The sequence below is a fragment of the Lissotriton helveticus genome, chromosome 10, assembly GCF_964261635.1.
Source record: "Lissotriton helveticus chromosome 10, aLisHel1.1, whole genome shotgun sequence".
Classification (NCBI taxonomy): Eukaryota; Metazoa; Chordata; class Amphibia; order Caudata; family Salamandridae; genus Lissotriton; species Lissotriton helveticus.
The window spans coordinates 973,064,958-973,088,432 of NC_136071.1; the positions used below are offsets into that span (position 1 = coordinate 973,064,958).

At 42.7% G+C, this 23,475-nt stretch overlaps 1 protein-coding gene across 1 annotated transcript in view; it reads right to left on the reverse strand.

Moving 5' to 3' along the window:
* KRIT1 (KRIT1 ankyrin repeat containing) overlaps window positions 1-23,475 on the reverse strand; it is a 333,886-nt gene that overhangs the window by 73,295 nt on the left and 237,116 nt on the right. Inside the window, exons 12-13 of the mRNA XM_078663641.1 lie at window positions 21,555-21,706; window positions 2,544-2,710 (exon numbers count right to left, since the gene is read on the reverse strand). Of these exons, the coding sequence (XP_078519767.1) occupies window positions 2,544-2,710; window positions 21,555-21,706 (319 nt within the window). The remainder of the gene's footprint in view (window positions 1-2,543; window positions 2,711-21,554; window positions 21,707-23,475) is intronic.

Here is a 23,475-nt window from a genome sequence, read left to right on the forward strand (position 1 = left end):
TCTTGACTCCACTTGTATATATTAACATTCATTATTTGAGTTTCTCTACTATGTGAAATTCATCACAAACTGTCTGTTCTCGCGCCCCTTCGCGTCGCTGTACATACTTCCTCATGTGTCACTTGCGCCATCACCACTTCACGAGAAATTGAGCACTGTATCCCACGGGTTAAATGCCATTTAATGTAACTGAAGTTATTTTTACCAAATATATAAGATTACCGAAAACTTTAATTGTTTGAATTGTCTTTTGTCTCTCCGGTTTCTCCCCTTGCTCTCAGCAATTTATTGTGCTATTGTTAAATTTGACCACTAACTGATACCCTTAGAGACACTGGTGTATGCTATAAATGAACTCTTTTTCAGCCAGTCGTCGAGGTACTGGAAGACGTGGACTCAAGCTCCTCCGGAGATGACTGGCTCCCACTGCAGCGTATTTAGTAAAGACTCTGGGAGCTTTGATTAACCCAAAGGTGTTCCCAATCAAAGGGCATGTTCACCAGATGCTGGACTTCTTGCTTAAAGCCAGAGACATGGGGCGAGATGGCAGATCAGGATGCTGGAGTTAAGACCTCTGACCGCAGTGTCAGCCACGTCCACAGCACACCTGATGGTTGTGTTGGAGATTATCTGACCCTCTGCTACAAGCTCCTGAGCTTGTTGACTGTGCTGATCAGGGTGGTAATAAATCAATCTCCCATCTCATCCAACAGGACTCGGTCATATCTGGAAAGTAAACCAATGGAGTTGGTTGGAAGGGGAGCGGACTGGTGCCCCTATCTTGCTGTTTCTTCAGCTTGGGAGGTGGAGGAGGCTTCAATGCAAGTTGGTCAATGAATATAAGCTTCCTCTTGCAAGGAAGAGTCTTGTGCAGTCTTTGGGGTTTCGTGGTAATTCTCTCCATGTGGGTGTGAATAAACAGTCTCTTTTGCAGAGTGTCCAACTCCTCCTGGAGATGTAGAATTGGCAGTTCCTGATCCTTTGAGTTTGCCGTGGATGGTTCATGCAGGCTGTTTTGGCTTCGAGTCGTTTCGATGCCGACCATTCTTTCACCTCCAAGGAGGCAGCCATTGCCAGCACCGGAGACCCAAAGAGCATTAAGGAAGCTATCGGTCTAGATGAACGCTGGGTCTTGAATGGCTGACCTGGCAACAGGGATGGAGTCGGTGTCAGTTCTGAAACCTTAGGGCGGTGCAGGCCATGGATAAGATGCAATGGCGGACTGGAAGGCTATGTCCCCAATTGTGGGCTCGATGTCCGACCCCTGGAGAAGAGCTGAGTGATCTGATGGTGAGAGCTGTGAGGAGCTGTACTCACTCGTCTTTTGACGTTGGCCCGGTGTAGGCTGCGGCTCTTCTGCCTCGAAGTTCGAGGGTGACTCTAGGTCCAGGCTGAATGCAGCCACTTGTTCAACATTTGCCTCTCTTTTAACATACTCCATGAAGATTTTGGGGGTTTCCTAGTCTTGCTGCTGTTTTCATGGCTCATTGAGCAAGCTGACAATCCAAACGGTATCTGATGGTCTTTTTGGATTGGAAGGAGAGGCAGACAGAGCAGGAGGTCTCATCGTGCTCCGTCATCGAGCAGAGGTCCCAGCCTCAGTGTTGATCTCTCCATGAGTACTTGGAGTGACATTGTGGATATTAATGAAAGGGCGTATTCTCGAGGGCGAAACCCGATGAAACAGGACCGAGAGGTGGTGAGGCCCCGAACAGGGTGTCTATGAAGTCTGAGATGCAGATCTAATGGAAGAACCACAACATCAATAGAAATTGCAAGGGAAACCAATTGTCTCAGGTTAACTGGAGTGGGAATCAGAAGGCCTCGTCAATGCATGTACGACCCCAAAAGCAGAAGAAAACAACCTAACAATTGAGTCGATGCCAATGCGCATTATTAGTCATAAGAGGAGATACCATACCTCGTGATTCAAATGACTTCTTCGAAGAAGTAGATGGCAGAAGTATGCAGAACATGTCTAACTACAACTACACATGCCACAAACAAACACTACCTCAGTCACAGCGCCAGCCGAAGAAAAACCTTAATCAAGATGAAGCGATCTGTACTTAGTCCAGTCTACAGATGAAATAAGAGACAGTGAAGCAGGCTCGCGCTACCCAAGTAGGAGGCTGCAAATAAAAGGGACAACAAAGCCCACGAATGGTAAGTAATGGGCGGACTCCAAGTTCCTTCTAGTAAACAATATTTCTCACAAGCAGGAGCGCGGTCACAGGTGAGGTATATAAAAAGGACTATATGAACAGCTTATGCCTGGTGAGGAAAAAAACAAGGGCAGCCCATTCTCCTCAGAATGGTTTTGCTGCCTAGTTCTCGAGTTATCTCTGCCTGTTAATCACTATTGAAAAGAACATGTGGTAATGGATGGTGTTTGCCAGCTAAGCCTGAAATAAATGGCCTAATGGCGCTTTCAGCGTCTCACAGTAAACATAAAACAATTGTTTTACGAAGGTAAGAAGAGTAAGTCAAAGAAAATACATACTGCATTAAAGTTAGTAAATAGACTGTTATAAAATACTCACTTTAAAAAACCTTGCTTATGTTTTTTACTTTCATAATTTCCATACACTATCTGTAGCAGCAAGCTAGCCAGTGTTATAAGCTTTGCATCTGGTGAGGGGCAGAAACCTTTCAACAAATTGTGCCTTGCTTCGTCATAAAGAATAAGAATAGCCAAGGGATCTTCGATCTGTATAAAAAGAGAAAAACAACTTTAAGCAAATTTACACTTAGTGGTATAATACCACCAATACTGAAATGTGAGTAAAAAGAACAAGAAGCAAAGACGTCCAAAGGCATTCTATACAATACTAATGCTGATGGCTTGCCATTACAGAAAACAAGGGGCCTGATTCACTTTAACACTTTTGAGTAAGTTAACACTTTGCAATACGTTTACTACTTGTGGTGTACACAAATTTTGAGTGTAATCTTACTACAAAAGTGTAAGTTACATGTCTCCACTCAGAGTAATGAAGTTGGCTTCCTCTTGTGTGGGTGGGTAAGGTTTCTCCCTAAACCTCTCCTGAACATGGCTAAACCTCTTACTCCTACATAATCCCATCCCCTTTAGTAGTAAGAGAGCCCCTTTTCCTACTCATTCCCCTGCGTCCCTCCCACATTTACTACTAAAACCTATACTTACACATGAGGAGACTCCCCAGTCGGGACAGAAAAATTTGCACATATAAATATATGCAAAACGTACATTTTGTAGTGCAGTTTTGAGAGTCAGTACCTAAATAGTTAACTAATATAGGAACATGTACTAGTAAAACTGTCACAATAAGCACCACCCACGCTACTCTTATAACGTACTCTCAATATTTTATCTGATAATTTAGTGTGTCATTCATAATCTTGCAGAAAGGCACACAGGTGTTTGTTGCTGGAAATAAAACACAGTTGTTTCACGTTACTGTTATGACCTTTATGGAATGTGAAAGATTGCAGGGGTCTGGATGCTGATGACACTTCCAATACTTTCCCACTTACAGCCTCATTTGCACCACGCCTTTGTTAGTTGCAGTGGGGGCCTATATTAATCTCTTGCACATTCCAGACTTGTTTGCCACAGTGCTCTTTTGCAGACTGCTTTTTAAACAGTCTGACAGCATCCGGAGCAGTTTTGCTGTGGATGTTCTGCTGCTTTACTTCAACTAAATAACATAAAACCAAGGAGCATGTAGTACAATGAAGGAGGCGCTTTGTACTGTGAAGATAGGAAGGTGCTATATCATGCCATAACAATAGGCACATATAGCAGACTTTCATCAGGATTACTTACCGCTCATGTGAACATTCCCATCATCAGATATTTCTACAGTCTATTTTACAAACTGTGCCTTCTGGCAAGTGTTGTCTTCTCATGCCTGTACAACTTTGCATGGTCTAGTTGAGCCAACCCGGCATGTGTGCAAGCGGATTCACTTATATGAACAATCTTCCCATTTGTTTTTCACTTACTGCATCATCTCTTTTTTCTTTGAATGGGTAATGTTTTTCTTTAAAGTTTCCACATATTCACCTGAAGGTCTTTTTCACAAAGTGTTTATTGGTAGATCATTACTTTTGAACCAAATATACTGAAGCCAATGATACAAAAGCCACTGACAGACTAATACACAGATAAGGATTTGGTGATGATACATCAAGGATGTTTTTGGTCTATGGAAGACACCTCAAATGACTTGTATAGGCTGCCAGTGGAATCCCGGAGGAGAATAGGTCTTGGTGACAATGTATGGCATGAACTTAGAATAACCAATGATTTGAATTGATAAGGAAATGATTTGGAGTGGAATTTAATATTGTGGGGTTTTTCATTTACATTGTTTTAAGACAGAGTAAAGTTGTAAAGTTCGGTAAGAAGCTGCTCCTAATGAAAATCCACATTTGTAATCCTCATTTGTAAAGGGCACAATCACCCGTAAGGGTCTCTAGGCGCTGGGGACCGTCAGGAAGATTAAGCAAGCTATTGCCCAGAGTCACATGGTGCTGGGCTAATCTGCAGCCGGTGCCGGGGATCGAACCGTGATCCCCAGAAGCCGGAGTCAGTCGCCCTAGCCGCGGCGCCACACCTCTTCCAAGGGTGGATGATTTATTCGAAAGGTATCAAGTTATAAATTAAAAGGTGTAAACATTCAGGAAAGCCGGGAAATTACAAAATATATATTGAAAGAAAATATTGTTAAAATAAAAATAGATGGGAAATATTTCAAGAAGATTTCCTTACTGGAGTTGATCTTGTGACCCTATACCATACTTTTGTCTGTGGAGCAAGAGGAGACAAGATGGTAATCTTGCCCCCTGTACCAGACAACCTGTGCTTAGGTGTGGTTGGGCATGGTGAAGTCTGAAGCAAAAGGTATGTGGCTATGCAGTGGGAGTGGAGTGGTAGGAAGCCAGGTATGAAGCTATGTTTGGGAAATGAAAGAATAGGAAGACCTCAGGCAGGGTTCTGTGTTTTAGCGTCTGGGGCGGTGTACACATTTGGACACTCGGGAGTGGCTCACTTCACCTTTCATATTATTCTCTTCTTTCTATTGAGTTATCCCCTTTTTCAATCATCCAGAAATGATTATTATACTGGATACTTCATTTGAAGACAAAACTACATAAGTGTTATGTCCACAGCTTCTCAGCAGCCTGGGCGCTCTAGAACCACAGTACTTTGAGGGATGAGAAGGTTTACCAAGTCACAGAAGATGCCATACGAAGCCCAGAGCTGTGGGCTGGGAGAGTCTCACTCCTAGATCTGTTTCCTCTCGTGCTCCTGGGCTATTGGCCACTACTACTTCTCTCCAACTCCAAAATGGCAGTCAAATGCCTGATGATTTGCAGCTGCCTTTTAAGGTGACTCCGAAGCTAGTCCACTTTAAGTATTTGCTCTTTTCTTTTCCCTTTCCATCACATCTGTTCCTTCCTTAGTTTCTTCCTAACCTTCCAAATGTTTCTTGTCTGTGGTGTTTGATGTCATTTCCGTTTCCTGTTCTTTTACTATTTAAAGGCCTCATTCTGGGTAGAGGGTACATCACAACAAAGCTGTGTTCCTTTGCTTGTTTCTTCAGTCCCTCCACTTGCTGATTCTAAACCATTCCACTATCGGATTCCTGGTTTTTTTTAAATTGCTAAAGTCTTCTTTCATCAAGGAGGTGTTTTTTATGCCATTGGCTCTTTCCTCCATGGAAGATGCCCGCTTCTCAAGGCCACTTGCCTACCACATAGGCCAGTGTGTGACAACATTATGGCTTCTGGAAACAGACACCGATACATCGGAGCACCCAGACTGGATTACTGGTGAGCATCCAGACCTGAACAGTAGGTGACTCAAGTAAACCATGTAAACTAAAGTTGATCTATTTCAATATTTTCGTACAATTAGAGTACGTTTCTATTTTCTTTCATTCATTGTAGAAATCCACATGCTAAGGCAATTCTCTTTAGTCATGGTGATAAGCTTTCAGTAATGCAACAGTCGAAATGCCGTTGGCAGACACAGCCTTAAAGAAGATCTAAAAAGTCTTTGCAGAGTACATCTTTGGCCATTTTCCCCCAGACATTCAGCAATTACTAGAATAGTCTTTCGATGTTTATGTTTTTTATTTTAACACTTTGTGGCCACTACTGTTCATCATTTTGTATGGTGTGTTAATGCTCTTTAGACAAATAAATAGTGTCAATTGTTTGAAATTTGTGTGAATGAACTGGCTGCACCTTGGTCTACATGGACTAGTGTGTCTTCATTCATGAACAGCTGAATGTGGTACATTTAATATACTACTGGATTTTGAAATTATGTTTGAACAACACATTGCTGAAGCATTTTTGGCATGTAAAACGTTTGGCCTTGGTTCCTCAATGTGTTTATGGGCCCACTCTTGGTTCTCTGCACAGTCACACTGTGCATAGGAAAGGAAGTAGCAAACTAAGGACCTGTTGTTTTGATCTACAGTACTTAAATTGCCAATGGAGTTGTTTGAGTTGCAGTTTATTTGAACCTAATTTGACAAACAAATTCAAGGCCGTGTAGGCGTTCGGGAAGGAAAGAGGAGAGAGACAGAGGAGCGAGAGAGAGAAAGAGAGAGACAGAGGAGAGAGAGAGAGTGTGTGTTTGTGTCATGAGTTACAGTTAGTGTTGTCCGGTTAGCAATTTGAATCGTGGTTCAAATTTGAAGGTGGTAGCTAAATTGTACATGATAATAAAAATATAACTGTAGAAGTTTTAAAGTTTGTATAGTTTAAGCTTGGTTTGTATAGGGAAAAACGTTTTTCTAACTATAACTAAGCTTTAACCTTAGATTTTTTCATTGAATTTCAATGGAGTAGCGTAGACTGTGGTGGCATATAGTGGAGTGGCATAGAGGGCAATTGCGTCTAGTGTAGTAGCGTACACTAGAGTGGTGTACAATGAAGTGGTCTAGACTAGAGTGGTGTATTGTGTGGGGGGGGGTAGAGTGGTTTACCTTACAATAAAGTTGTAAAGATTTAAGCTGCGTACAGTGGAGTGGGGTACAGTGGAATAGAGCAGAGTACAGTGGAGTGGCGTGGATTAGGGTATCATGGAATAGCGTAAATCGGAGTGGCGTACATTAGAGTGGTGTAGAGTGGCGTATAGTGGAGCGGGATAGAGAAGAATAGCATATAGCGGAGTGGCGTTCAATGGACTAGGGTAAAATGGAGTGGCGTAGAGTGAAATGGTGTACACTATAGTGGCGTGTAGTGATGTAGCGAATAGTGGAGTGGCATAGAGTGGAATAGCGTGGAGTGCTGCATAGTGGAGTGGCAAAGTTGAATAGTGTATAGTGGACGAGCGCACAATACATTGGCATACAGTGAAGTGACTGGAGTAGGGTAGAGTGTAATAGCAGATAGTGGAGTGGCATCCAATGGAATAGGATAGGGTGGAGTGGCGTTGAGTGGAATGGCATAGTGTGGAATAGAATATACTGGAGTAGCGTATAGTGAGGTGGCATACACTGAAGTGGTGCAGAGTGGAGTTGCGTACAGTATAATAGTTCGGAGTGGACTGGTGTAGTATGGGATGGAGTACACTGTAATAGTATAGAGTAGAGTGGAGCCGCAGGAATTGGAGTGTTGTATAGTGGAGTGGCATAGAGTGTAATTGTGGAGTAGTGTACAGTAGAGTGGTGTAGACTGGAATAGAGTGTAATAGCATACAGTGGAGTGGCGTTCATTGCAGTGGCATCCAATGGACTAGTGTAAAAAGGAAGTGGCGTAGAGTGGAGTGCTAAACACTGGAATGGCAAAGATTGGAATAGCGTACTGTGGAGTAGCATACAGCGGTCTAACGTACAGTGGAGTGTCGTACTGTGGAATGGCGTATAGTGGAGTTGTTTCCAATGGAGTAGCGTACAGTTGAGTGACGTAGACTGGAAGTGTGGACAGTGTAACAGCATAGTGTGTAGTGGCATGCAGTAGAGTTGCATACACTGTAATAGCATGGAGTGAGTGGCGTAGAGTGGAATCTTGTACAGTGGAGAGGCGTAGAAGGGAGTGGCATACATTGGAATAGCATATGGTGAGTGTGGCGTGGCAAACAGATGTATGTGAAATTCAGCAACAATATAGATTATGGTTTGCAGAGTAAGGCAAAACAGCAAAGTGCGCTGCCTTGAATTTCTCCAGATTTACCAATCAAGGCAGGGCCATGCATGGTGGGCTTGCATTGCTTTGTAAATCTTACTTAAGTAGATCGTTGCCCATGCAACACCATGAGTGGTGCAAGAGTACCGCAATTCAATAATACAGCTAGGCCCTCGTTATATTTTGGGCCATGGATTACCGAGGTAACTTTGCAGTGTACATGGCAATGACAAGCCAGTATATAATTGGACAATGGCTGTTTTTAGAGAATGAAAAGAAAGCCATATTTTTTTTACTACACTTTGGCCGTGCTCAGTGTTAGGACCTTAGTTATAGGTAAGTAGTAGGTCCCTATCTATTATTACTTTATTAAAGTGGTAATAAATAGAGAAATGTGTTTATATTTTTTAAATATATTTTAAATATGTTGACTACTATGTACCGTGGTAGATTCACAAATGTTTGTGAAATTCTGCGAAAGTACAGTGGTGACACATATCACTAAGTTTAAATGCCTTATAACTTACCCTACTTAACTGCAGCACACCAAAAGCATAATCTGTGCACCATAATGTATAATCCTGCCAAATTTCATGTGAATTTGTTCAGCTGGTTTCATGCCAATACAATAGTTTACGGAAAATGCATTGGAGGAAAAATGCATTTTGGGACCCACCTTTTTTCTTTGCACACCCTTAATGATTCCTTACCAAAATCTACATCATCTCAAAATTCAGAAAATGCTATAGGTATGGAAAGTTTTGTGGTGATTTGTCAAACGGGTTTGAGCTAAACTCTGAGGAATTCCTATCTCTGCGACTACTAACTATAACTACAGAGTGGCAATCAGATATAATGTGATTTCTTTCTTTTTATCTATTGTATTTTTTTAAGTATTTGTTCATTGGTTTACGTAATCATGTGACCATTAATAAGTATTTGAGTTGTTCATGTAGAAATTCTTACATTTTACATATGCAGTCCAGTTTTTTTTGGGCTTCCTTGCTACTTTTGGTAAGATTGTGCTATATATGAAGCCCAAAGTGAATAAAACACAATCATTATTGTTGTTAGAAAACCTGTAATTATTTTTCTACTATTAGCCAATTATCATATCCTCCAGAAAGTAGTTTGTGTAGCTTACTGCAAGGTCACTTTTTCATTTTGTTTCACAGGCGTACATAAGGAAGATGTTTTTTGTTTGACTTGTTCGGCAGTTTCATTTTGTGAACCAGAGGGCCTGCAATGAAAAGGTATGTTAAGATGTATTCTATTTGTTATGTATTTGCTTATAGGTTTCCATTAGCATGTGACCATAAATGGGTCTTTCAGTTGTTCAAGTAGAAGTACTTTATTTGTTGGGCTTGTTTGCTACTTTTAGGAATATTGTATTATACAGATATCACAAAGTTGTTGACCCTTACAACTTCATAACCACTTGATAACATCACTTGCATTAGGAACAATAATCATCTACATTGTTTAATATACATTTCTGTGAGGTTTCATTACAATACGTTCATCCAATTTACCTCTACTTTAAATACAAACGTCTATGTAAAATGCATTGTATAGCAAGTGTGTTTTGGGACCTCCCCCTTTTTTCTATGCACCCGCTTGACGAAAAGCATTCAAACTGTCGATCCGTCACCAACGTAACAGGTGCAATAAGTCTGCAAAGTTTTGTGAAGATTAATAAAAGGGGTGCAAATTTATTAACGGACAACATTCTGAAGAATTCCTTTCTATGGTAACCCTAACTATAACTACAGAGTGGCTATCGCAACTCAGTAATATATGTATTACAAAGTAGCAGTAGCCACTCTGTAGTAATAGTAAAGATTCCCTGAGATAGGAATTGCTCTGGTTTTTGCTTGCTACTAACTTTGCCACAGTTTGATGAATCTCCACAAAACTTTGCAGACCTATTGCTTTTTCTACATTTGCTAAAGACGGAAGGTTTCGTGGTGATTAGTTAAAGGAGTGAACAAAAAAAAGGGGTTGCATAGAAAAAAGGATGGGTCCCAAAACATGATTTTCCACCAATGCATTTTCCATCAATGCATTTTCCATCGACTTTTTAGACAGAGACAGCTGCAAAATGGCTGAACAGATTATTCATGAAATTTGGCAGGAATATATATTATGGTTCGAAAAGGATCCTTTTTGGTATTTCATGAAAATTGGTTCAGTAGTTTTGAAGTAATAAGGGGCAAAATCTTAGTGATATATTGGACTGAGGTATACTGTGGTAGATAGTGATGACAAGGCAGAATATTATTGGTTACTGAAAGCCCTTACAAAAATAAAAGGCAGCCATAATGTTTAGACCACACTTTGGCTGTGTTCTGGACTTCTACGTAAGATATAGGCTAGTACTAGTTTTTAAATCTATAGAAAGGAATGATTCACCTTAGCAAAGTAGTATGGGGAGGAACAGTTTTACTGTTTTAATATTATTATTTTTTTTAAAGTTTACGGAGTATTGCAGTACTTCCTCAAAACCACCTAAAAAGTTCTTCGGTACCTATAAACATGTTTTTTCTTTTAATTATCATCTAACAAAAAACACTGTACGCCAAGCCACTCCACAACACACCACTTCACTAAACGATGCAACACTCTATGACATGCCACTCCACTCCACTCCACTCTACTCTACTCTACAGCATCCACGCCACTCCTCTCTATGACATGCCACTACATTCTATGAGATGACACTCCAATGCGCTCTACGTACTGTCACTTCACTCAATCGTACCAAACACCACTCTACTCTATGATAAGCCATTTCACTCTACAGCATGTCACTTGACTCTACGCCATTCCACTCTACAACACACCACTTTATGCACATACACGCTAACCCACGCCATTCCACTCTATGCCTGTCCACTCTACAACACTCCACTTCACTCCACCTGGCCACACACCACTCCACTTTATGATACAGCATTCCTTTTCACCCTACGACACGCCACTCCACTCCACTCATCAGCACTTCACTCTACACCAGTCCACTCTAAGCCACTTCACTCTCCACTCCTACACTCTAACACACTCAACGCCACGCCACTCCATTGCACTCTAATGTATGGCACGCCATTCTACTCTACTCTATGACACACCACCCCACTCTATGACACTCCATGTCATTCCAGGACAATTCACCCTATGACATTCCACTCCACTCTCCAAAATGCCACTCCACTGTACACCCCTTCATTCTAACAACATGCCATTCTATGACACGCCACTCCACTCTACTCTACGGTATGCCACTCCACGCTAATCCACTCAACAGCACTCTACTCCACTCTATGCCCCTCCACTCTATGAGTCTCTATGACATACCACTCCACTCTAGGACAAGCCTCTCCACTCTATGACACACCGCTCCACTGTATGACACATTACTACACTCTTCAACACTCCACTACATGACACTCCATGCCCCCCACTGCACGAGAAGCCACTCCACTATACAACATGTCACCCCACTCTATGACATGCCACTCCACTCTACGACACGCCACTCCAATCAACACCACTCCACTCTAAGTCCTTCAACTCACAGACACTCTACAACATGCCACTGTAAGAGATACCAATTCAACTCTTTTCTAAGACACACAGCTCCACTCTATGCCACTGTGACAGAATATGTTTACACAGTGCACTTTGACCAACCAGTTGAGGGGGCCACATAAATATTAAACAGCGTGGGACTCAGCGATGATCCCTGATGGACCCCACATGGCAGTGTAAGGGACTTAAAAACCAAGTCATCCAGGGCAACTGGCTGTTCTACATGTGTGAGAAAGGAACGGAACAGCTCCAGAGCTGAACCTCCAATTTCAATTCCTACCAAGAGATGTAGCAAGACTGCATGGTTAACGGTGTTGAAGACTGGTGATTGATCCAACAGGATCATCGCCGCCTTCTCACTGTTATCTAGGACAGATCTCAGATCCTCAGTACCTACAATCAGAGCAGAATCGTGCTGTAATTTGGCCTAAACCCAAATTGCGCTGAATCTAGGACTTCAGTCTCCTCCAAGTATTTAGACTGTACAATATTCATGTATTTCAAGGATCTTAGCTAAAAAAGGTAACCAAGAAATAGGCATATAGTTCTTCACCTCTTTTGGATCTAATGAAGGTTTCTTCAACAGTGGGAGGATAGAGGCCCACTCCATAGGAAATTGTCTGGAATCCAAAATGGAGTTCAATAGCATAGTTTTTTGGTGAAGCATTTCTTAACTTGCAACCACTGCACACAAATGCGGCTTTAGCATGTATGTTTTTTTTTTAGATTCAATTCTAGTCTAACTTGCACCTGAGCGCTGTTGTCAGGGAAGTGGAACAATAGTTGTATGCTTGGCATTGTGCTATCCCAAGCCACTTAGATATTTCTCGAAAAAAGCTATCATTATCAATCTCTAACCAAGAGTGGGCATCAACTTGCTGATGACTGCTTTTAACACTGTCCCGATATGCAGGCCTTTCATCTTATTAATCCAACTCATAAAGGAGGTGTTAAGTGCCAGGGATGCCAACTTTATTGTCGCCAGGCATGTCATAGATCTCCTCACTCTTCAAACTTTACATTGAAGTACTTACAGTTATAGGCGCAGTCAAGCGCCATTCCCTCCAGATTCCAAGTGCCTTTTTTAATTACCTTGCAACCATAAATTACAATCTTGGATTTTTTCTTAATAATCCTTAAGCTGATATAAATGTTCATTGCATTTATGGATCCCTGTAATCTAATCAGGAATCTTATCCAGTACTACAGTATCATCTGCATATTGCACAAGACTCACCCTTTGTTCCAGCGACTTTAGGGGAAAAGGATATTAAGCCTAGATGTATCTCTGTACCAATGCTCCCTTCCGAAATAAGTGATGCTTTTAATATGCTGCAAGTGGCCTGAAAGTGCTGTGGTCCCAAGGTGGAGAATGTAGAGAGCATGAGAAATTAAAATGTGTCTTTCTTTGGAAGCACCATTCTGCTTGTGTCTTCATGGTAGAGTTTTGTGATAAGGAACGGAACCTTTATGGTGAGGAAAAGGATATCACAAGGGAAGAACAGACTTGCATTGGGACCACTGTTCTAACAACAAGTATTTACAATGCAATAGGTCTCGCAATTGCGAGATTTTGAGCAATTGGCATCGTAAATGGCAATGCCTTTTATAATAGTAAAATGAATTGTCATTTAAAATGCCAATAGGTCAAACTTTCACAAAAGCAAGACCTAATGTATTGCAGAGCCCGGTGTCCTTGAAGCGGGCGCCATTCTCACCAATAAAGTAAAAAAATTAAATTATAGAAAAGAAAAGAAACACAGCGCAGTGTCCCTGAAACGGGCGCCGCGCTCACTATTAAAGTTTATTTTACTTATTTTTAAATGAAACAGAGCTTGGTTTCCCTGAAACGGGTGCCGTTCTCAGAATTATAGTAAAAAAAAATGAAACGGAGCACGGGGTCCCTACAGTGGGCACCGCCCTCAGCATGCACTTTTATTTTTAAAAAAACAAGAGAAAGTGCGGTGGCCCTGAAGAGACACCGAGTTCATCTCACAATTATAATAATACATAAAAAGCTTCGCCAGTGTGTAACTTTAAAAGTTAGAGCAGTGTAGTGCTCGATGTGAAAAGCGGCCGCCATTGTCCCCATAAGTAGTGTTAATAAACAAAATAGTGCTCACCTACTTAAAACGGAGACCGTGTAACAAGCCAAGTAAAAGGGCCAGGCGCAATGGGAGAGCACAAATGAAGACAAGGCAGTACTAAGGAGGGACTAACAAACCTATTTACGAATCAGAAGTCAGCATTTGCAAATGTAAATGACAAGCCAATGACAAATATGGGGGGAGAGTGGGCAGGGTTTCTATTCCATACTCCAGAACAACAAGTCTCGCAGAGCAGCACATGCGCGCTGACTCTAGTCTCGACCTAAAAAGTAAAAGGCCCAAGCAGAAAGGTTTTTGCCTGAGGTCCTTACAACTATAGACCCTTCCATGAACAATGTTTCATTCCTTTTTTTCACAGCTGAAGAAGCCTGCCTTCAAATACAGGCAAGAATCGATTTAGTGATGGTCGCAGAGTGGAACCATGCACTAAGTTGCGGAATATCATTGATAATGACTCAGCCAAGCTACAAGATGAGATAGATGAAAAGGATAGCACGCCACAGACTCCAAGACACAGTTTGGTCATGCTCACGTACAAACAAGATGAAGAACTGTCTTAAGAAATGGCAGCCCCTCTCCTTCCTGAACTTGGGCTATATGACCCTTGCAGAAGTGGTAGAATCTACACAGAAATACATGCCACATAGTTCATGATGACAGCTTCTGAGCAGGAACACTATCCAACAGGTCAGATAGCAACGGATATGCTTGGCTCTTCTAGTGAGGCTCGTTGATCAGGAGAAAGCACTTTAGAGTTTTGGGCTTTGAATCATCTACCTTGTATATGAATTTCATTGGGCTTTTTTTTTTAGGTCAGCCATTGTTATAGAATTGAAAGCAGATCCCAACTCTTCGGTCAGTCAAAAATATAGGATAAAAGCTTCAACAGGATCAATGGAAACAAACAAGTGACATGTCCTCTATATATAGATAAGTATCTCTGTTCTCTGCACAGATAGACAGTTTGTGAACATGCTAGAGAAATATCAAATGTACTTGAAGAGAGCCCCAGGAGTGAAGATAAACTGCAACAAGCCTGTGAAAGTGCACTTTGAATCCTGAAACCACATCAATGTGAATGACCAAGGACACATGCAAGGAAACATTTGCTCAACATCGGAGTATGGAATGGTTGCACATAAGGGATATATCAACTAAATGTAAAAGAATTAAAAGGAATATGGAAAGTAAACAAAAGGTATTAACGGTCACAAGTGAAAAAGGTTGGAGTTGCAGAACAGGAATGAAATGGATAGATTGGGTGGTTCAGGGCTGTGCCTGAGTCTGATGTTTCTTCATGCTAGTACGGACATCCTTCTTGTGTGATCTTTTATCAGTTCAAACAACAATTAAGATGTCTGGCCTGTTGAATGGCTTCTTCAACACATAACTCAAGAATATCAATGCACAGCCTCTCTCATGTGGAAGAATCACAGCATAGAGACACATTCAATTTTGACATGTACAACCAGATTTTAAAATATTTAAGTGTTCAATCATAGGAAAGAAGAGGCGAAGGAAAATGCTACTTACCAGTATGCATCTGTTCTTGACATGTAGAGCTGCAGAGTTACACACTGTGCATTAGATCGCCACCTAGTGTTGGGCATGGATGTTTGCAGTTGTTTTTGTCCTGAAAAGTCTTTGGAAGCCACGGGATAGGTGACTCCTCCTTTGGACAATAGTGCACACGGGCATCGGCTCCATCCTTAGATTGTTTTTCGCCAGCAGGGAAATGATGGAGTTTTATAAGAAACAGGAAGGATGCCCACATAAGTTGTATCTAATTAAGATAATACTGGAACAGATAAAGGTAGCCGGGGAGGCGGGTGGGCGTGTGTAACTCTGCAGCTCTACATGCCAAGAACAGATGCATACTGGTAAGTAGCATTTCCCGTTCGAGGCATATGAGCTGCAGATTACACACTGTGCATAGATTGTATAGCAGTACCCACTCTTAGCGGCGACCACCTGTATCTGTTGCAGTAGTTTGAAACAGTGTTTTGAGTACAGCCTGGACCACAGTAGCTTGTTGTTTGGTTTGCACATCTACACAATAGTGTTTTGTGAATGTGTGCGGTGTAGACCATGTGGCTGCCTTGCAGATGTCATCTAGGGGAATGTTCCCTAAACATGCCATTGAAGCCCCTATCTTCCTAGTAGAGTGGGCTTTAGGAGGAACAGATAATGTACGTCTAGCTTTGTGGTAGCAAATTTATATACATTTGACAATCCATCTAGCTATCCCAGATTTTGATATGGGGCTGCCTTTGTGTGGTGGTGAGAAAGACACAAAAAGTTGTTTACTTTTACGAAAGGATTATGTTCTTTCAATGTAGTAAAGCAATGCTCTTTTGACATCTAGGGTATGAAGAGCTCTTTCTGAGACTGTCTGTGGCTGCAAGAAGAATACTGGCAGCTCTACAGATTGGTTGAGATGGAAGGGCGAAATGACTTTTGGAAGGAATTTAGGATTGGTACGGATAACAACCTTATTATGATGCATTTGCAGAAAGGGTTCTTGAATGGTTAATACTTGTAGTTCACTAACTCTTCTTAGAGAAGTAATAGCTACTAGGAAAGCAACTTTTCAAGTTAAGAATTGCAATTCACATTTATGTAAAGGTTCAAAGGGAGGTCCCATTAACCGTGTGAGAACAATGTTTAAATTTTACACAGGTGAAGGTGGCGCTCTGGGAGGAATTATTCTTTTGAGGCCCTCCATAAAAGCCTTTATGGCAGGTACTCTAAAAAGTGATGGATGTTGTCTATTTTGTCGGTATGCTGCAATGTCAGCAAGATGCAGTCTAATAGATGTGTACGCTAAGTTACATCTTTGTAGGTGTAGTAAGTATCCTATGATGTGTTGAATAGACACATCTAGAGGATTGATGTCGTTGTTATGGCAGTATATTACAAAACGCTTCCACTTGGCTGCATAACATGCCCTGGTGGAAGGACGTCTAGCTTCTTTAATAACGTTCATACAGTCACGAGGAAGGTTAAGATAACCAAACTCTAGGACTTCAGGAGCCAGATCGCTAGGTTGAGCTGAGCTGGATCCGGGTGTCTGATCTCTCCATGGTTCTGGGTTAGGAAGCGTGCAGACAGTTATAGCTTTTGGAGCGGTACCACAGAAAGTTGCAGTAGTGTGGTGTACCACGATTGCCTGGTCCAAGTTGGAGCAACTAGAATGAGAGTGAGGGACTGTTGCTGAAGTTTGCGCACCACTAGTGGAAGCAGTGGGAGAGGTGGAAAAGCGTACGCAAATTTGTCGGACCAGTTCATTCATATCGCATTGCCTTTGGACAGGAGGTGTGGATACCTGGCGGCGAAGTTTGGGCATTTGGCGTTTTCATGTCTGAGGTTGTCCCCACATCTGAAAGAACGGTTGAAGAACTTGTGGATGAAGTTCCCACTCGTGGATTTGTTGTGTTTGAAGACTTAACAGATCGGCTATGGTGTTTTTTACCCCTGGAACATGGTGGGCTAGAAGGAAGATGTTCAGAGGTATAGCCCATCTCCATATCTGCTGTGCTAACTGAGAGAGTTGCAGGGAGTGTGTCCCTCCTTCTTTGTTTATGTAGTACATGGCTGTCATATTGTCCATGCGGACTAAGACAGCTTTGCCCGATATGTGCTTTTAGAATGATTTTAGGGCTAGAAAAATGGCTAGTAACTCCAGGTGGTTGATGTGTAGTAATTTTTGTTGCGGTGTCCACCTTCCCTGCATGGTGTGCTGCAGGAGGTGGGCTCCCCAGCCGGAGAGCAATTTGTCTGCTGTGATGACTATTTGGGGAACTGGCTCTAGGAACGGTCGACCCTTGGAAAGGTTTTTGGTGTTCCACCATTGCAGAGAGCGGTGTGTTCGACCGTCTACCAACACTAGGTCTGTTAATTGACCTTGAGCCTGGTTCCATTGTCATGCTAGGCACTCTTGAAGAGGACGCATCTGTAGTCCTGCATGAGGCACTATGAATATGCAAGAGGCCTTCATTCCTATAAGTTGCATGAACACTCGAGCTGGAAGAGAGTGTTGCGGTTGGAATTTGGTTAGATGAGCTTGCATATTTGTTATCCTGGCAGAAGAGGGATAAGCTAGCGCTGTTGAGGTGTTTACTGTGGCACCTAGATATTGTTGTACGTGGGACGGTTCCAGGTGGGACTTGGTGTGGTTTACTGTGAACCCCAAGTCGTGGAGTAACTGGATGGTGTTGTGAGTGCGTTGTACACACTGACTGTATGAGCTGGCTTTTATGAGCCAGTCGTCGAGATATGGGAAGACGTGAATGTGCTGTCTTCTTAAGTGCGCTGCCACTACTGGAAGGCACTTGGTAAACTCTTGGTGCTGTTGTGACCCCGAATGGGAGTACTTTGAATTGATAGTGCTGACCGTCTATTACAAATCTGAGGTACTTTCTGTGAGCTGTGTGAATGGGAATGTGTAAATAGGCGTCCTTGAGATCTATAGTGGCAAGGAAGTCGTTTTGTAAAAGGAGAGGAAGAACCTGCTGTAGTGTGACCATATGGAAGTGGTCTGATTGTATGTACAGGTTCAGTGGTCTGAGGTCGAGAATAGGCCTTAGAGAGCCGTCCTTTTTTGGGATAAGAAAGTATAAAGTATAGGGAGTAAACTCACTTGTTTTGTTGATGCAGTGGAACTGTTTCTATTGCGTTTTTTTGTAGGAGGGATATTACCTCCTGCCTCAGCAACACCAAATGTTCTTGTGACATTGGGCGTTGTTTGGGTGGTATGTTTGGGGGGGAAGATGTTAGTTCGAGACAGTAACCTGCTTGAATTATTTGTCGCACCCACCTGTCTGATGTGATGTTGTGCCTGACAGCAAGGAATTGTTGTAGTCTTCCCCCAAATGGAGTGGAATGCGGTGAGGCAAGTGGAGGGAAGTCATTGGGCAGGAGTTAGCGCCTTGACGCCCACGGGTTTAGTTGCGCTCTACAAATCTCAATTAATAATAATAATAATAATAATAATAATAGGCAGAGCAGGAGTTGTTAGTCTTACCTCTGCCTTTATTGTTGTTGTCCCTGTAACCCCCTCTTCGATAGCCTTTACTGTCGGTGGATTGTCTAGAGGCTTTGTAAGCAGTAGAGGGGCTATCTGAGGAGTAGCCTCTATTGTTACCTCTATAGGATGAGCGACAAAAAGCAGTATCTGCTGCATCTAGGGCACAACGAATAGAGGTGATGGTTTTACCCTCTTGTATAAGCTCATTGGCCCTATTCTTGTACTCATCAGGAAGGTGTTGCGTTATAGATTCTAACTCGTCATAATGTGCCCTATCGTACCTTGCTAATAGTGCCTGAGTATTAGCAATACGCCAAATGTTTGCTGCTTGTGACGCTGTTCTTTTGCCTGAGGCGTCTAGAAGTTTAGACTCTTTATCTGGTGAGGGAGCCTCGCCTGATGTTTGGGAATGGTCTCTTTTGCGGGCATTGGAGACTACTACAGAGTCTAGTGGTGCAGGCCCTTTAATGTAGGCTGGGTCTGAGGGGGCAGCCTTATACTTCTTTTCAATTTGGGGGTTGATGATCCGAGCCCTGACTGGATCTTTGAAGACCTCTGGCGCATGCTTAATAACCCCTTTAAGCATGGGTAAAATTGAGGTGGACCTTTGTGTGGTATCAAAGGTATCCATAAGGAAATCCTCCGCTACTGGGTCAGTATGTAAGCCAACCCCATGATATTGGGCGGCTCTATGGACAAGTTGGTTAAACACCATAGTGTCCTCTGGTGGGGAGGGCCTGGAGGGGTATATGTCATCTTGGGGGACATTAGGGACGTCTGGGGTACTATAATCATCCCAAGGGTCAGGTGAGCCAGGAGGATTAGGATTATCTAGTGGCTCATTATCTGCACCACCCCCTGTGTTATCAGAGGTGTTATCCCTGTCATCATCATCTTCTACTGGAGTAGGGGATGGTGTAGGGGAGTGATGTGGTATGGGAGGAGGAGGAGGAGGTGGGGGAGGAGGAGGAGAAGGTAGCCTTAGAGGAGAGGTTGCAATGTCCTTCTTAGGATGAGGAGCTGGTGCAGGCTCTCCAATGGTCGTTTTTTTAGAACTGAGAGTCAATCGACCAGTTTTGGGATCTTTAACAAGAGTCTTTTGTGTAGGATCTAGCTGGAACAGTTCCTCTGGGTGAGGTAGATCCTTTGGTGCCGATGTTTTCGGCTCCATAGGCTTTTTCGGGACCGAACTGATCGAATCTTTTGGCTTTGTAGTATCCTTGTCCGGTGGGCCCTGTTTTTTCAGCTCCGACGGTTTTTTCGGCTCCGAAACATGGAAATTGGGTGCTTTTGGTGGCAATTTCTTGCTCGGCTCCGAGTGTGGTTTTAGTGCCGAGGAGCCAGTGTCAGTCTTCGGCGCCGAGTGGTTAGATGTGGAAGCAGCTGGCGTGGAGGTGGAAGAAGATGGCTTCTTTTTCGGTGCCGGTAGCGTACCGGCACCGGGGATAGGCTGACTCGAGCCTACAGGCTTATTAGGCTTCTTTGCCCGAAAGCGGGGCATGTGAAGCAGTCTCTCAGTGTGCACCCGGGCCCGAAGGTGACGGTGTGACCGAAGCCTTTTTCGAGGGTGTCGAGGAGGGGTTGGGGTCGACGTGTGAACTTACGACCCTCTGTGCCGGAGTGATGTCCTCGATGTCTGAGTCGTCGGCCTCGGAGTCGCTGTCGATGCCTTGTTCTTGCTGTTGCTCTGGCACATCGACGCATTCTTGGAAAATGTCATCCGGGATCGCAGAAGACGAGTGAGCCATGGTTCTTCGAACTCGTCGGCCCCGAATATTCTTTTTGGAGCGGAAGGAGGCACAAGCGGAACAGTCTCTGGCCTCATGCTCCGGTGAGAGGCAAAGGTTGCACACCTCATGTAGATCGGTGTGGGGAAACTTCGACCCACATTGAGGACACTTCTTAAATGGCGTCCTTTCCATGAGCCAGAGAGTAAGGCCCAGATAGGCCCGTAGGCCTTTGTCGACGACCGGAATCGAAGACTTTGAAGTCGTGAAGAGTCGCGTCGATTGGAAACGCGATGGAGACAATACCGTCGAACTGGGTGAGGATTGCGCACCGAAGGAAAATCGGTTCCAAACCGGAGCGCAGGAAACACATCCGAGCCTGATGGTGGAAAAAACAATCCAAGGATGGAGCCGATGCCCATGCGCACTATTGTCCAAAGGAGGAGTCACCTATCCCGTGACTGCCAAAGACTTTTTAGGACAAAAACAACTGCAAACATCCGGGCCCAACACTAGGTGGCGATCTAATGCACAGTGTGTAATCTGCAGCTCATATGCCTCGAACAGAACGTTTTTTTTCACAGCAAAAGATGACATGGAAGCTTTTTGTAGCAGTATAATAATGCAAATGCGATCTTAAAATAAAAATGTAAAAATATGTTGTTGCTTGCACAAGCTTCTACCAATGATGTCAACAGTCAATTAATCAAAAACGTAGCCTCTTGAGGATAGGATATAAAAAAAGGCAACACTGATTTCAAAACAATACTGAGAGATACACTGAGAAAGTTCATGTGTTGAAACCATATCTTACCTAAAAAAAAAATAAAGAGTATTAAATAAATCCCCAACAACTGGTGCAGTCACTGTGCTGAGTACTGTCAATGGTAAGCAGTAGGGACATAACCTACACAGATAAAAACAGAACTTTCATTTTTGCTCAAAATTCCCTGGCAATTTAAAGAACATGTTTCTAACCTTTTTCTCAACATCCAATGGAAGTCTCACATCTCGTCTCAGGAAAAGCTGTGGTGTTTCTCTCTGTGAATCCAGATTGGTGAGTTCAGTGACTATTTGAGGCCAGTCACGAATGTGTTGCAAGGGCTTGTGATAAGGCTTCAACTGGAGGTCTGAAAAATAACATCAGAACATTGGTACCTCAGTGGAGTACTGCAAGCAGATAGTGTATAAAGACGGTGCTCATCAGCAGACCTGGCTGGGAAGTTGTAGAATGTAAAAAGACATGCAATTGTAAAGATTATTTTACTAATGAATAGTGCTTTCACAGTGCAAATGACTTCCTCCACATTACACAGATTTCAGAACTGTACCATATTCCCAGCACTAGAGTATACTTTGGGATATAAACCAAAAACGTTGTCACATATCTGTGCAAGTTTGGGTAAAAAATAGGCTAAGACACCAGACAAGGCCGGACTGGCCGTACGGGGCATCAAACGTTTCTCTGTGAGGCTGGATGGATGGGGGGCCGTTTTTGTTACTGGGGACAGGTTTTGTAGTAGTTTTAAAAGCACTGCAGAGTTCCTTGTATATCCAACATTTTTCAGGCAACAATAAAAGTGCAAAGATAACTCTGATGTTTAATGTACCTGCTGGAGTGAGATCAGAGTTGTGTCTAGTGGCAGTTTTGACTCATCTTAGGTAGTGCAGAGGGTTGATACGCCTGCTGCAAAGAGGCGGTACTATGCAGATTACAGAACAGTATTTTATTTGCATAGTTCATGGGGTTACTGCTTTTGTCACAGAAATCCTCGTTATTGTTCAGTTCATACATTTTAATCTTAATCTAGGTAAGAAAGTTATGTTTTTTTGTCCCAGTCTTTCATTATTCTAATTTTGCTAGTAAAGTCAATCGTAACTACTGCGTTACGTTATCAATCCTGAGTTTGTGCTTCCCCAGACCAAGCACTCTTAGAAAATGCCCATCAGTATGGATGACATGTTAATCCTACACTGTGTAGTCCCCTTTGTTGTTTGTAAGATTTTCAACACACTGATTTACACAAGTACGATTTAATGTCTCTCTATGTGTTTGTGAAGCAAAATGATCTGACACTCTACACTTGTATGTGAGGCGCTATTAAACAATGAAATACATTATAGAGAGGGGCTATGGAGAAATAAGAGGCACTTTGTTGGAGGGTGATAGTAAAGGAACCATTGAAGAGGCCCAATAAAGATCGCCGTATCCGGGTGCACTGTAAGGTCCTCATTTACAATGCTTTAAAAACTAATACAGTTATGTTATTTGGGTTTTATAGAGCGCGCTATGACCAAAAAGACGTCTTGGTCCAGTTGAAAATATAGTGAAAAACGGGTTGTAAGATGCATATTTTGGCCACTTTTTTTCCCAAATTTTCTGGGGGGGGGGGGGGGGCGGAACCCCCTGATCTCCCTTGTAGTAGTCAGGTACACCCGCTGAGCTCTATCACTATGCACCATATCGGGGATGGGCTGACAAAACTTGCCTGGGCATTCCCAGTTCCTCCCCGACACCAGAACTGAAACCAAGTAAACCAAGTACAAGCTGCATGCGAGAGCTGCTTGGCATATGTTTGAGAAGTCTCCCATGACACTGAGGTCTTTCCTAACTACTCGTATTGCATAATATAGTGAGCAACGCTTCTTTTCTCCTTAGGAAAACAAACAAAGGAGTTTTTGGGATGTTCTACATGTGCAGCCTTAGTCATTCAACCTTATTATGTCATACTTTTCCACATTACAAGTAATCTATTTTTCCCATAATAAAAGGACCAACACACACTGATTAATCAAAAGAGAGTTCATACCAGTAAAACATGATTATCTTTTTTTATTTAAAAAACAAAGCCAACAGCGATTGATTCATATACACAGTTGATGTAAACGAATATTGTTT